Source organism: Phoenix dactylifera, chromosome 7 (genome assembly GCF_051530095.1).
Source record: "Phoenix dactylifera cultivar Ajwa chromosome 7, Ajwa_hap1_PhDact_Kaust_v1.1, whole genome shotgun sequence".
Lineage (NCBI taxonomy): Eukaryota > Viridiplantae > Streptophyta > Magnoliopsida > Arecales > Arecaceae > Phoenix > Phoenix dactylifera.
Genome location: NC_143196.1, coordinates 35,554,581 through 35,567,916, shown reverse-complemented (window position 1 = coordinate 35,567,916; position 13,336 = coordinate 35,554,581). Strand labels below are relative to the sequence as shown.

General features: G+C 38.1%; 2 protein-coding genes across 5 annotated transcripts; both read right to left on the bottom strand.

Moving 5' to 3' along the window:
* Positions 1 to 2,325: 2,325 nt before the first annotated feature.
* LOC103703793 (uncharacterized) lies at positions 2,326 to 7,619 on the bottom strand. 4 transcript variants are annotated; one of them, XR_015967601.2, is made up of 7 exons: positions 7,339 to 7,615; positions 6,871 to 7,003; positions 5,783 to 5,868; positions 5,459 to 5,667; positions 4,055 to 4,102; positions 2,959 to 3,182; positions 2,326 to 2,895 (listed from the first exon to the last, which is right to left on the bottom strand). XR_015967601.2 is itself a non-coding variant. In XM_088702004.2 (6 exons), the coding sequence occupies exons 1-6, from the start codon at positions 7,571 to 7,573 to the stop codon at positions 3,048 to 3,050; spliced, it is 846 nt and encodes a 281-aa protein (XP_088558130.2). In that variant the 5' UTR covers positions 7,574 to 7,615; the 3' UTR covers positions 2,326 to 3,047. The 4 variants fall into 4 exon arrangements, 2 of the variants coding, with proteins under 2 accessions (XP_088558130.2, XP_088558131.2); XR_015967602.2 differs by having other exon boundaries at positions 2,326 to 2,889; XM_088702004.2 differs by having other exon boundaries at positions 2,326 to 3,182.
* Positions 7,620 to 8,355: 736 nt separating this feature from the next.
* Positions 8,356 to 11,779, bottom strand: LOC103703792 (uncharacterized). Its single transcript, XM_008786778.6, has 3 exons — positions 11,574 to 11,779; positions 10,569 to 10,752; positions 8,356 to 8,806 (listed from the first exon to the last, which is right to left on the bottom strand). Exons 1-3 carry the CDS (start codon positions 11,713 to 11,715, stop codon positions 8,584 to 8,586), a joined length of 549 nt encoding a protein of 182 aa, XP_008785000.1. The 5' UTR covers positions 11,716 to 11,779; the 3' UTR covers positions 8,356 to 8,583.
* Positions 11,780 to 13,336: the final 1,557 nt, after the last annotated feature.

Sequence of the window (13,336 nt, the reverse complement as noted above, 5' to 3'; positions counted from 1 at the left end):
TGAGTAGGCCTGTGCGAAAAGATCAAAAGCTTGGGGACCGGGAAGGACAGCTTCATGAATACTCAAAAGCATCTCAACAATTAAACAACTTGGATTCCCAGCTTCCGATTTCTTCCTTATCGCCGACTCGAGTAGTTCCCGGGAATCGATCAGAAGCCCAGCACGAACAAGAATATGAAGTATAACACAGTAGGACTTGCCGTGTTGGAGTTGCCGAAATTGAGAGGCCCAGTGGAAGAACGTCTTCGCCTTTTTGGCATCCATGGGTTCTTTGAGATCGAGGAGCACTCTCTCTACAAGGGATTGTGTTGGTTTGATGGATCCAAAACTTAGAATGTCCCAGCTTCCTCCTTTGCTCAAATGTTGGAGACTGGGGCTGAGAGATCCAAAGCCACCGGTTCCAATCGATTTGTTTCGGAATGGGCAGAAGGGGGTCATAAAAACAGCGGGCTTTGGTAAGAGGTCTGGAGACCTTCGAGTAATGGCAGCATTCATGGAGGGATTTGGGGGAATTTTTGGAGCGAGGATTTGGGATTTGGAAATGAGGAGTGGAAACCCGAGGAGCTCATTTGGTTCGCGGAAAGCATTTTTCCTCCTAGGAAGAAGATTCCTAGAAAGAGAATGTCTGGGAATGTACTTTTGGTATGTTTGGTTAAACATGGGAAAGTGACAAATTTCCAAAGTGCTCATATTTGGTTGACCATCCACGGAAAGTTACGTGTAATTTCTATTATACTTTTAATAAAAATTGAATTTTTATTACTTCTTTAATGTTGAAAGGGCTTTTTTGGAAAAAAATAAAGATTGAGTGATTCTCACCTCATGAGAATATAACTTTTCCATGTTTTTCATGAAATGTAGAAATTATATTTTTATGAAAATACAACTTTTCCATCTCTTTCTTTTAAAAACTCCAACCGAATAAGAGGCATCTAATTATTTTACCATTGACCATACTTTTTTGTCTTCTTCTTTCGCGAACCAAACGAGCCCTAGAATTTTAGAGGGCAAGGGTAGGAGCTGGTGAAGCCTTTCCACGAAAATAGCCGCTGGAAGCGTGCGGCCGCGCATTGAAGTTTGAACCAGCCCTCCACGGGACGCATGGCGGGACTAATCAAAATCACTTTGTGGATTATTACATATAGGCCCTTGAACAATAGTAATATTACAGATGATTCCATCTATACAGCGGGTCGTGTCTCACACCAAGTTTAAACTACGCCAGGCAAACAAAAGCGCAGGAATAGTTTCCAGGTACACCCATCTACGACTTACACCGAGGCCCGCCGAGACTAAATCAAACTTAAATATATTTGATTATTTCATATAAACCTTCGAAGTTTTTAGATATTTTGGGTAAGCTCCTTCCGCAAAATATCCCGGCACGAGGCACGGGAACTAGTTCAAAGTTAATATATGAATTTATTCAAAATTTCTAAGTAAATATCTGACAAAATTGGCTAAAACCAAAGCCGAACTAATGACCTATATAAGACGCAACAAAGATCGACTAATATATGTTGCTCGCCAATTTGTCACAAGATCAACAGTAACGATCCCGAACGTCTGGTTGTAACCTGATCTCGATGAAACCATAGTGATGATCTGGCCACCTGCTTGCGTGGCATCCGCCTAAAATAACAACCGAGGGCCGTTTTGTACTGTTGTTTTTAGTTTTTTCTAAAAATAATCAAATGCTGTAAAAAAAATTGATGTCGAAGATGGCATTTGGACAGAACCCCTGCAACTCCGTTCTCTCCTTTTTGTTTGTTTAAAGCCATACCCTTTACCGTCAAAAGCTTTTAGTTTTACATAGCACAGTCAAATTATAATTAGAATGGTTAAATGATACATATTTGTGAAACTCTCCTTCAATCTCTTGTTGGAATCGAGGGGGAAAAAAAACAGGAGCAATACAAAAGGGACTCTTAATCTGTTCTCTTATTGAAATTTAGCTACGACGGCCAAAGGGAAGGTGAACTGCCAACTTCCCAAGTGCCTTTCAAGTACTTATGACAAATGAGGGCGGATTGCCAATTATAATCAAACTCAAGGGAGGGCGGCTTACCACTTTGTATCAGGGATTCAAACAGTAGAAGAAAATCCTGGTTATCTTCTTGGCAAACGCTAATCAATGTCCAACAAAAAGACCCACAATCTACAAAGCTAAATAATGCCTAATGGGAGGTTGCAGGCATTAGTCATCCATAGATTGATAATCAGAGAGGCTGAAATACACGACATCTAAGGCAAGTGTTTTGCATGCAGAAAGCCACAGTTCTACAACATTCACTGGGTTACGTTGAACGATCAAATGTAGAGAAATCAACCCTGATATCTAAGCATATCATATTTGCACAATGACCCTCGCTCCCACTGTAATATCTTAAACATTCTCAAGAGCAAGTATCTAGGTTCCATCCAGGAATGTGCTTCATAGTGTAGACAAATTAGATCTAGACACAAGTTGCTAATTTACATTAACACGTTCAGATGAAGCCTGAATTTCATGAAACATCCTGGACCTTCTGGACCACCCAATACGATCTGCTCAGATGAGTCAGATCAAGTCTATTCACATAACCCAGATTAAATCAGATCCAGAAGGATGTGATAGACCTGAATGCATTTGAACCTGACAAGATTCCAAACTTGGATCCGCACTGGCTGGAGATTGATGGACCCGCTTGCAGCCATTATCCCAGCTAATAAGGCTTACTGAATCATGGTCATGATGCAGGCACGCCCAATTCAATGACAAAAAATCAGAAAACAATTGAACTCCTGGCAGAGATGAAAAAGGGAAAAAGCCCTGCCAAGCAAATTCTGCTGCTCTGAATGTAAAGCCATTCAATTACAAAAACCCTTCAGCGAGAGCAGAGCCAGTACCTGCAACTGCAAGAGTAAAATTTCATATGGTATCACAGCTGCTAATTTTATCCAAAAACTACACTATACCTCGGTCTAATCCATTGTACTTTCAAACTTGGGTGACCAAACTGCCACCCGTGATTCATAAAGTTTCATCTTCATGATCCTGTGTCACCCTAAATTCTTGAAGTATGAACAACCCACCAACCACCCAAGAGTCCAATAATTTTCAGCTTTACATCTCTTAATTCAACCTCTGCTAAGCATAGGAACTTGTAATCTTCAACTTCGACTTTCTTCGCATAGAAGAACTGCAGATATTGTAATCGGAAAGCAGTCAGACTAAGTAACTATAACTAACATGTAACAAGGCTAGACCACACAGGAATATCCCACAGTTCTGGTTAACTAGAAGAGTTCCTTATTCCTCATTCTAGACCTAAATATACAAAACTCGACACAGAATCCAAGTATCAAAAAAAAATCAGGAGTTTTTCACATGCTTATAAAATGACCAATAACATCACTAGGCTTTAGCAATCGATAAGAGTCAAGTTTTTTGGTTAACCATTGCATTAGTGAATGACCTTCTTTCACTGTTTACTTAGATGCACTTAATACTTGATAATAGCTTTTATTCCATGTTTATTTAGACTTGTCATACATGAACAGATGAACAGGTCCAATTTGGTGGAAGGCCACTTTCTTCATCTTAACAGCATGTGCTCTATATATAGATCAAATGGGTGAGGATGGAGTATTGAGATAAAATTCAGAAAAATGAGGACAGAGATATATTTTCATTAGAGTATGTATAAACCGCCTTACATGCAAAAGTAGTTGAACAAGAGCATGTCTTGCTATAGTGGAAAATAAGTGCAAATGAGGCTTAAATAGAAAATCAATAGCTTAGGGATACCTTGATCAGCATGGATATGGAGAAAGGACGCGTTTAATAGTACTAAATCATGGTAAATAAAGTGATAATGTGCTTCTCTAATGTTGCAATGACGTGCATACCACTTAGTTCTAAGGAAAAAAATTTCTTTTACTAAGCAATAAGGATTATAATAGAAGAGCAAGAGACCTTGGAAGGCAGATCTTGCTTCGAAGTTCAAAAGAGCTCTAAGAAAGCAATTTCCTGAAACAGAGAAGCTGAGAATCAAATACCCATAAATCTCACCTTTGATTTATGAAGTCTAGGATCTCGGCGCATATCTCTCTGACGTAGCTGCAAAATTTGAAATTTTAGCAAGGTATTAGACCATGATGAACACCGGCTGAATAATTAGAAAGAGTACTGTAAAAAGGAATGATTAACACATTTGAATCAAAAAAAAAAAAGTATTCAAATGAAGCATCACCTAATCCGTTTATCATAATTTGCATATGCATACTAACAATCAAGATGAATTTCTGTATTGTTAACAACAAAGTTTATGAGAAAAATAATAATTGGAAGCTTTGCATTAATTTTCAACATGTTTAATTCAAAAAAGTACACACTGCAGAAGGAGATGCATCGTTGGCAAACAAGGAATTTTCTGATTGCTTTTACAAAAATCAAGACCAAAAAAAAGAAATGTATTGGTATGCAAACTTGCAAAAAGCCCATCTGCAGAACTAGAAAACAGGAGTGCCTTTAGCTGCACAGTGAAACAACTACCATACAGAGACACTAAACAAATCAAGAAACTAGAAACCATCAAACTAAAGATGGATGCTTCTTGTGGATTCAGCAGGTAATTCTGGTCGTTTACAGGCTTATTTTAGTCAAATGGAACTATAAAGTGAAACTCTAATTTATTTAACTTGTTTCCAGGAGCCATTAATGTTTGTGATACTGAATGTACTGGAACTTCAAGGGTTTCAAATGTTACGACATATCGAGTACATTGGTTAAAGGTGCTTAATCATAAGGGTCACACAGTTCTCCATGAAAACTTGAACCCATAGATAAATTTCTAAAAATATGTGCATTATTCCACAGTTCACCACGTTAAAAGATATGTTCGCTCCACTGTCCGCCAACTTCATATGGAGGTTTTTCCCAGCAAACAACTGGAAAAAATGATGAGGGGTATCCTTTATTTGGTTCAGGGGAGTATTTCTCAAAGATCGATTAATTTCTTAAGTCTTCTGCTGCTACAATTTTGATGAAATAAGCTCTTTGTCTACAAATAACATTTCTTTTGCTCATCTTTTTTTTTACTTTCTTCATTTATCCTTATGGAAACCTTCTTGTCGAACAATTTGTGCAGATCAAAACCAATCAATGAGAACTATCTACCAAACACTCTTTTTATTGCCCCATAGAGTCAAATGGCATCCATCATTATTATTTAAGCTCTTGAAAATTTTGACCAATGCCAGGTAGAACCATCACTGTGAAACTATCTGTCAAACAGTAATTAAAATTATGTACTGTAAAGTGCATGACCACTGGATCACTAAGAAAGATTCAAAGAAAGAAATAAAGAAAGAAAGTAAGGGAAAAAAAAAGAAATTAAAGTCAATGCCATATCAGAACAGTAAATCATCATCTGATATCTGCATGGAAAGTAAGGTAGGGAACCCTCCAACTAACCTGCTCAATGAAAATATACGCCGACAAAGGGCTGGGCCTTGTGCAGAAAAGAAGAAGAGCAATATTAATGGCAAGTGTAAGAGGATGCCTCCATCCCAACAACACTGTCATAAGCAGTACAGCTGGCAGCTGAAATTTTCTTGCCAAAGTCCAGAAGGCATTTAGGTCATCCTTTAAATACCCTGAAGGTTGTTCAATGTCCTCAAAATCTGCACTATGAAACTGGATCTCAGTGTGGTTACTTTAAGAACACGTTGTTTAGAGATCATCAGGAATCATCCTAGGGGTATTTAATGTTCCAGATATGGTAGCATGCCAACTCACCATCCATAGCATATGCAACATGTGACTGAGGATTCATCATTCCAGCTACAACAGTGATCCCGAGTAAACTTCCAGTTAATAACTTCCTTTCTAAAGGGACATTGACAACACAAAATTCATCAGTTAATTTGAGGAACTATAATATTGAGAAAAAAAAATCCTACTTCAATATTTTAAATTAATATGAAGTTGTAAAAGAGATCTAATTTTATGATCCAATGAACCAAAAAGGCAAATGCAAGTGCCACACCTGTTAAAACATTTCTTAATGATTTTAATAACAAAAAAAATTGCACGAAGGTGAACTGGGCATCTCAGCAGTGGTCACACCTCTCAATTAAAAAGAGGAAGTACTGGGTTCAGGTTGTAGTTGAAACTGGATAATTTATCTTGAGTGGGCCTCTCTCTCTCTCTCTCTCTCTCTCTCTCTACAAAAAAAAAGAGAAAAAGATTAAGGCTAACTTACTAGAATTTTTTTCAATGGTCATAAACTGTTAGGAATCTGGATAGGCAATGTACGGACATACACATAGCTATATTCTAAGACATTTCAAAGGTAGCCCAAGCAAGAGCATGAAATCAAATTTGGGCATTTTTACATGATATATTACCAACAATATATTTTTTAAGAAAGGAGAAGCACTAAACATGAACATAACAGATCAATTTCTTCGACCAAGCATGATTCCTTTTTGTACTTGGCATGCTTCAAAAATTCAGTGCCTTCATTATCTATGCAGATGAAGATTGAGATAGATAGATGTGTGTATTTGTATTGCATTGTAAAATATCAAGACGTGTTGCAACCTCAGGCCAGTTTCATCTTTTTTTCTGGATGGCTTTGACAGTATGTGCAAACTGCTTCAGAAATCAGATCTTGCTAACTGATATGAACAAAGAGCATATGCGGTGATCCATGCAATTAAAAACACAATATAAATTACAAATAATTTCCCTTCCCAATTAAACAATACAAGAGGTAAATATTGAGCTCAACTACAAGGCGTGTGCACAACAGTTAGCAATAGAGAGACGCCATGCTCATATGAAATTTATCACTTTTCAAAGTTAGTAATGCACATGAAGACTTGCCAGATGGTTTAAAGCTTTGCAAAAATATCCTCTGCATATTGAATACTGGCTCCGACCCTGGTGCATAAATTGGTGAAACGAGCCGACGACACTTTGGCCAAACCTTTGACAATCCAAATCTTCCAGAAACTGCAGAAACAGGGCGTGCATCGATGAATGAATGAATAACACACCTGGCTAGGGGGATACTGAAGAAGATATTACGACGCCACACTACTGAAACTCGACAGATAAAAATAATAATAGGAACAACAAAAACAATCCTCGTATCAACCGTTTCCAAAGTTGTCTGAATAAAAGCGATGCATGGAATTTTTCGAGACCGAGGAATCTTGAGACGGGAGGATGCGTACGTACGACACGCATCAGTTCAGGTGAAAAGTTGGGGAGAAAGAGAGATTAGGGTTTCGTAAATTCTTGCGACAGGTGGAAGGGCGGGGTGGGGGTGAGGGAGAGAGACTTGCCTGGATATTTGGAAAGGAGAAGCCAGGGATTGGAAGGAGAGATGGAGGCGAGAGAGGCCCTGATCCTCATCCCGATCGGTGAGAGCGCCGCTGCTCTCCTTGCCAGGGACAGGGATGCCATATTCTGCCTCGAATTCGATCTATGTTCTCCTCCCCGCTGCGGCTGGCTCCTGTTTTTGTTTGCACCACCGGAAATGGCTGGGCCGACCAAAGGGCCCAATTCGGCTCGGTCCATTCGGGGATGTCAGCACCTAGGTCCAACCCGGCTGCAGGATTCATGGGACGGATTGATATTTCTCGACTTCATGTGATGCTGAGTGCATTCAGTTCGTGACCATCTTTCCTATTGATGACTAATATTTCGTTAAATATATTTTTCGTTGTTTAAACTACAGGATTTCGCGCAGCTCAAATTTCAATCGTTGTAGCTACTGGGTTTCCCATGCAGCCCAATTGGCCGGCCTCCTCATAAGACACTCGATTTATCTTCAGATCTGACTCTAATGGTCAAGATTTAGGAGGTTATGCTCGCCAAGAGCTTTACGATAGGGCCGAGGATATCCGATTATTTAACTGGAAAGTTTGATTCCCAGAGATGTGTTTAGAGTTGCGCTTTGTTTACAAGTACCCTAATGTTTTTCAAAATTGTTTGTATATTTCTTGCTTTCGAAAAAGTGGGCGGAAGCAAAAGCAAGGAATGGCCCAAGTTTTGGAAATGCATGCTATCTTCGGCGTCAACCCCTGTGTCGTATTTCATCAATAAAAACACAGAAACAACAATCATGCTACACAGGCCCTAAAGCACACAACCGCAAGCACAGGTTTTGGTCCCGTTTTCTATTGAACCCGGCAGGTCTTTGCATCCACACACTAAAGCATGAAGTAGACGTTAATTAGCCCGACTTTCAGCCAACAGCTTAACACTACCTTCTACAACAGTTCGTACCAGAGTATAGAGGGATAGAGAGCAGTTTTTATGTGAATCAGTACAGAAGCTATTTCTTTCAGTGCATACAATTAAGAACAGCTCTTTCCTTCATTGCATAAATTTCCATAAAAATTCACTTGTTTTCCATGAGTTTTACTTCTTATTGGAAGCAGCAAACGAAAAGCCTCATCAGCTCAAGCGAACAAAGAGCAGAGCAACGAAATGAAAGAAAAAGAAAAACGCAGCTCCCGGTTTAGCATTCGCACAGCATTGCAATAAATAAAACATGGAGGTATTGACCAACGATGGAGGCTGACCTACAAGTTCAGCACTTTAAGCTTCTTTTCCTTTGCAAATGTGTCCCACTCAATTGCTCTGCGAGCTGCTCCATCATAAACAACATGCTTTGGCAGCTTTTTGCTGTATGAAACAAGAGTTCCTCCATCCACCAGTGCCTTGCCGACTGCAGTGGCTTGGTAACCATCACTGAAATTTATACCTGCTGCAGGGCTCATTTCACTCACTAGTCGCTTCATGTACCTGGGTTGAGAGAGATGAGTACTTTCAGCATACATAACAGTGTTTTTGGCATCCAAAAGCCTATAGAAGCCTATAAATATGCAGAAAGGGTGGTTCACACCATCAACAATCATAATCATTTCAATCATTGGAAAGTATAATGATTAAACTAGCCATCCAAAAGCCTATAGAAGCAAGATTAGTTGATTACTGTACCCACCAATATCGAGGAGGAAAGAAAATAATATAGATAAGGTAATATTTCCACTTTGTAAGTTCTCTAACAGAGCAAGATGATCCAAACCTCTTGGGCATAAGTAAGCCAGAAAAAAGACCCTATTATAAATGCATATCTATTTAACTATAATAATCATAGAAGATATGCAGCATCATTTATCAGGCCTCCATGACAAACCTAATTTAAAAACCTGAATAACTTAAAGTCCACGCGATATTCTGTTACACGATAAGCACTGGGTAATACTTTATAATGAGAAGGAAGAACCATTCCGAATGAGGAGACTTAAGATAATAGAATTCCCAAATAAAGCAGAATATGGAAAATCACTTTTTGAATGGAATCGGACATCCCTTTTTTTTTGTGGATTAGGGACTCCGTGGAAACCCTGGAGAATCACTTTTTTCCTTAAAATTCTTCTACCCGGTCATTACCCTAGACAATCTTTTTGGATTACGGGCTCCGTGAATAATTTTATTCCTTCATTTTTTTTTCTGGAAGTGCACAACTTTGAAGACAAATAATAAGTCTGAGACCCTGAATTCAAGCAGGGTCAAAATAGTTGTGTAAACTAACAGACCTATGGAATCTAGAAGACCATTCTTAATGGCAATCTCATAAATATGAGTGAGCTTTTGCCAAAAAAAAAAAAACTGTCAGTAATATCATTATGATATTTTCACCTTAGTTATATATTTTTCTGACATTATTTGATGTAATATCAAAATACAAAAAAAATAAAAAAAGCCATTTCAACAAATCATTAACTTCACTGAAGCAAATAAAATGGAAACATGGAACGTTAGATAGATTACCAAGTCATTTTCTAATTCACAAAACCTTGCTTTCTGTTCTCTTTTATGGCCATGGTCTAACCCTTGAAAGGAACAAAGCAAAATAGCTAGACAAGCAAATCTTACATATATAGGTTTATGTTTACTTGTTATGCCTATAGTTGGTTGTGCTTTCAGTTAAGTTTCTCACAGGTTCCTTCAACGTCTTTATTGTACGTCATGAACTTACATCAAGAGAAAAAACCACAAGACATGTAATAATCAAAGCCATTGCATATGAGATAGGGGGAATTCATGAAGTGATATCACCCAAAAAATGAAGCAAATATGTAAAGTATAATAAGCAAGTGGATATTACAAAGAGAAAACTGTGGACAATGGACACCTCCAGATACCTTAAAGGGCAGATAAACAGCAAGAAAATTCCTTCGACTTTTCTAAGAGAGAAAGCAGTGACCTCATGATCCTCGAAAGGATCTAAGTTCCCACCATGTTTTGCAGTTATTTTGTTCTTTTGTTATATTTATGTAGCAGATATCCTTGTCGCTCCCGTTCAGGAAATTGCCAAAACCATCTCTATCAGGTGTTTCTCAATGAAGTGACTAGATATCAGTAGTTTTTCCCAGTACTAATAGTTCAGAATTCCATTTCCAAATGTTGCAGCTACTCCACTGATGCATGCAGAGAAGATTTGTGAAAGCTGGTTTTAGTTTCCTACAGTTATATAAAGAAAGAGGGATGATAAACTTACCATGTTTTTGTATAGCTTTCTGGAACAACTAAATCCCCGCCAAGGGCCTTGAGCTCTTCAATCGTTTCAGGAGTCCCAGGCCTATCATCAATTATGCTGATAGTCTGAAGCTTGCGTTCCTTTGCCAACTCAATTACAATCTTCCCAACATCACTGTCCCCACAATTCTGGACCAATGTTTGACCTTTCCAGCAAAATCATATAAATCAAAGCATAAGCAGCTACAAATCACCTCAAAAGGCTGCTTAGGCTTAGAGCATCAACTTGAAATTCAGAAATAAAATTGTTCACATTTAAGGAATGAAATTCCAACATGCATCATAAGAGTCTGACTGGCCAAACGAAGGAAACAGAAATTCACAGATTTGCCTCTAAATAAAACACAGAGTTACCATGAAATCAGTCCGATTTCTATACGATCATTTTCTTCTTCATGTCCATCTTTTTTATGTCTCTTTTACACTCTGCGAGCTCACAACGCTTTCCATTATGCTACTAGTTCAAGACTACCCAAAACGTTAAAACTGTGGATTCCCAATAGTCTAAACAATGGGCCATTTGATGACAACTCATTCTTCCGAAAGGACGAGAGAATCCAGTAGCGTTAAGAACCAAGTTGCACGATGAGAAATGCAGTAAGCTAACACGGAGCATTTCAATCTATCCAGGAAAAGGGTTGTCATTCGCCGTCTGGTGCAATCCATAGCTAACATCGGTAAGCAATCCACGAAGTACGTTTCTGAGCTTTCAAAAGGCCATCGATCGAAACGCGATCAAGATCATATATTTAGCAGACAGACTATGACGGAGATACCCAGAAGTACCGAAAAAGAATTGAGCTAGGAGAAAGAAAAGGAAACGCTAGAGAGAGTGGCTTGAAAGATCTGAGCGTACATCGAATTCATAGCAAGAAACAAAAAAGGGGAGGAGGGAACGAATAAATGCACAAGATCCAACAGTGAAAGATCGGAATTCGACTCGCTTAGGGTTAGGGATTCGGATTACCTTGCTTGAGAGAGAGGGAGTCGAGGAGGGAGGCGACGGATTTCCTCAGGGAAGAGGAATCGGAGGAGGAGAAGGCTCTGATCCCCGTCCAGAGATTAGGGTTTTGGTGGGCGAGAGGAAGGACCCTCCGAAGCGAATTCATTTCTTCCCGGCTGTCAGGCTTCACCGCAGCGTGAGAGCCGGAACCCTAAAAAGCTATTAATTTGGGATTAAACTAGGTCGGCAGCGCCCGCCGAGTTCACATGAATCGGGGTCTTGGCCCGAGTGGAACACGTGATTTATTTTTGTGAGCCCAAGTTCCGGCGCATGGCTCATAATCATAACCGAAGTTCGGTTCGTGGTTGAACCGGATAGGATCCAATTTCCCTGGAACCTACAATTATATTTTCAATTGTTTTGTGAGATCTGGTTCTTGGAATGAGCCATTTATTTCATATTTGGTCGCAGAATAAGTTAAGCCATAACAAGTCGCTAACAAACTTTGCAGGATGAAATAGTTCATTATGAATTAAAAAAGGAAAAAAGTGAGAGATATTAGCTTTTTAAATACCTACATTGCTCCTAAATCATTGTTGAAGGGTGTTGCTATAAAAATAGCTGGAGTGCGTAGATTAAAAAGGCTTTCCTCCGTTTGTACTTAGTTGAACTCAGAATGAAACAAATGTTTGGTTTTCCGACTTTGTTTCTTTTAGATAAATGATGTTCAGAGCTTGTTGAGTTGGCATTTTTATGGTTGGCCTTGGATTTGACAACTATTTTATGTTGACCATATATATACATACATACATATATATATATATATATATATATATATATATATATATATATATATATATATATATATATATATGATATATGGATATATGGATATTATGTATGGAATTAGGCATATATTAATATATGATGATCAGATTAATTATGATTAAAGGCTATACAAAATAGCTTAATTGTGTAAGGATTAATTATTAAATGACGGTCAAAAAATATCAATTTTTTGCATTTCCAAATAAACATTCATACTAATTTTTACTTATTTTTTTTTTTAAGCGACAAAGTTTGCTACCACGAAGATGGTCTAAATTTGGAGTACATAAGCTCTCCCTTTCATGATTGAATTAGAGAGTGTCAATCCCCAATCATAGACAATTAGTATATTGTATAATGGTCATGATGGAGTCATGAACAGCATGATTGGATGCGTGCATTCAAAATCTTCCTCGATCACAGATTGTTGTGTGATACATGGATTGTCTATGATGAGGCCTAGACCTCTCTGATCAATCCATGGCTCAAAGGATCCCCAACTATTATAAAAAAATAAAATATTCTTGTATAATTTTGTCGCAACTTAATACTCCACTCAAAAAGGCTAACTAAAAGGTATTAGTTGGATTTCTTGAATCTATATAAATATTCAAGATCTGCCTAATACATAGCTGATATAGAACTAAATATATACTTGCATAGGATCCTCGTATACTTTTCTCATTTAAGCTATGGCATCTTTGACAGGCTAAAGGTCCAAAACCATTCAATCCTAATCATAGTATTACAAATCCAATCATAAATACCACAATCAACTCATGGTCAATCCAAATAGATCTATGTTGCAGTGTTCCCTAGTTCATATAGCCAAAAGTAAGAACCGCTTTGATACTTTTTGTCACAATTTAAAACTTTATTCAAAAAAATTAGTTGGAAGGTATTATTTACATTTCTTGATTTTGTATAAATACGTAAGATCTACCCAGCATATAACTAAT

Excerpts from the sequence above, each read along its gene's own strand:
- LOC103703793 (XM_088702004.2), bottom strand. The coding sequence starts at position 7,573 with ATGGACCGAGCCGAATTGGGCCCTTTGGTCGGCCCAGCCATTTCCGGT. Across the intron at positions 7,004-7,338 it reads TCTCCTTTCCAAATATCCAG|TTTCTGGAAGATTTGGATTG; the intron begins GCAAGTCTCTCT and ends CTGTTTCTGCAG. Across the intron at positions 5,668-5,782 it reads TGTTGCATATGCTATGGATG|ATTTTGAGGACATTGAACAA; the intron begins GTGAGTTGGCAT and ends TTCATAGTGCAG.
- LOC103703792 (XM_008786778.6), bottom strand. The coding sequence starts at position 11,715 with ATGAATTCGCTTCGGAGGGTCCTTCCTCTCGCCCACCAAAACCCTAAT. Across the intron at positions 10,753-11,573 it reads CTCCCTCTCTCTCAAGCAAG|GTCAAACATTGGTCCAGAAT; the intron begins GTAATCCGAATC and ends TTTGCTGGAAAG. Across the intron at positions 8,807-10,568 it reads GAAAGCTATACAAAAACATG|GTACATGAAGCGACTAGTGA; the intron begins GTAAGTTTATCA and ends CTCTCAACCCAG.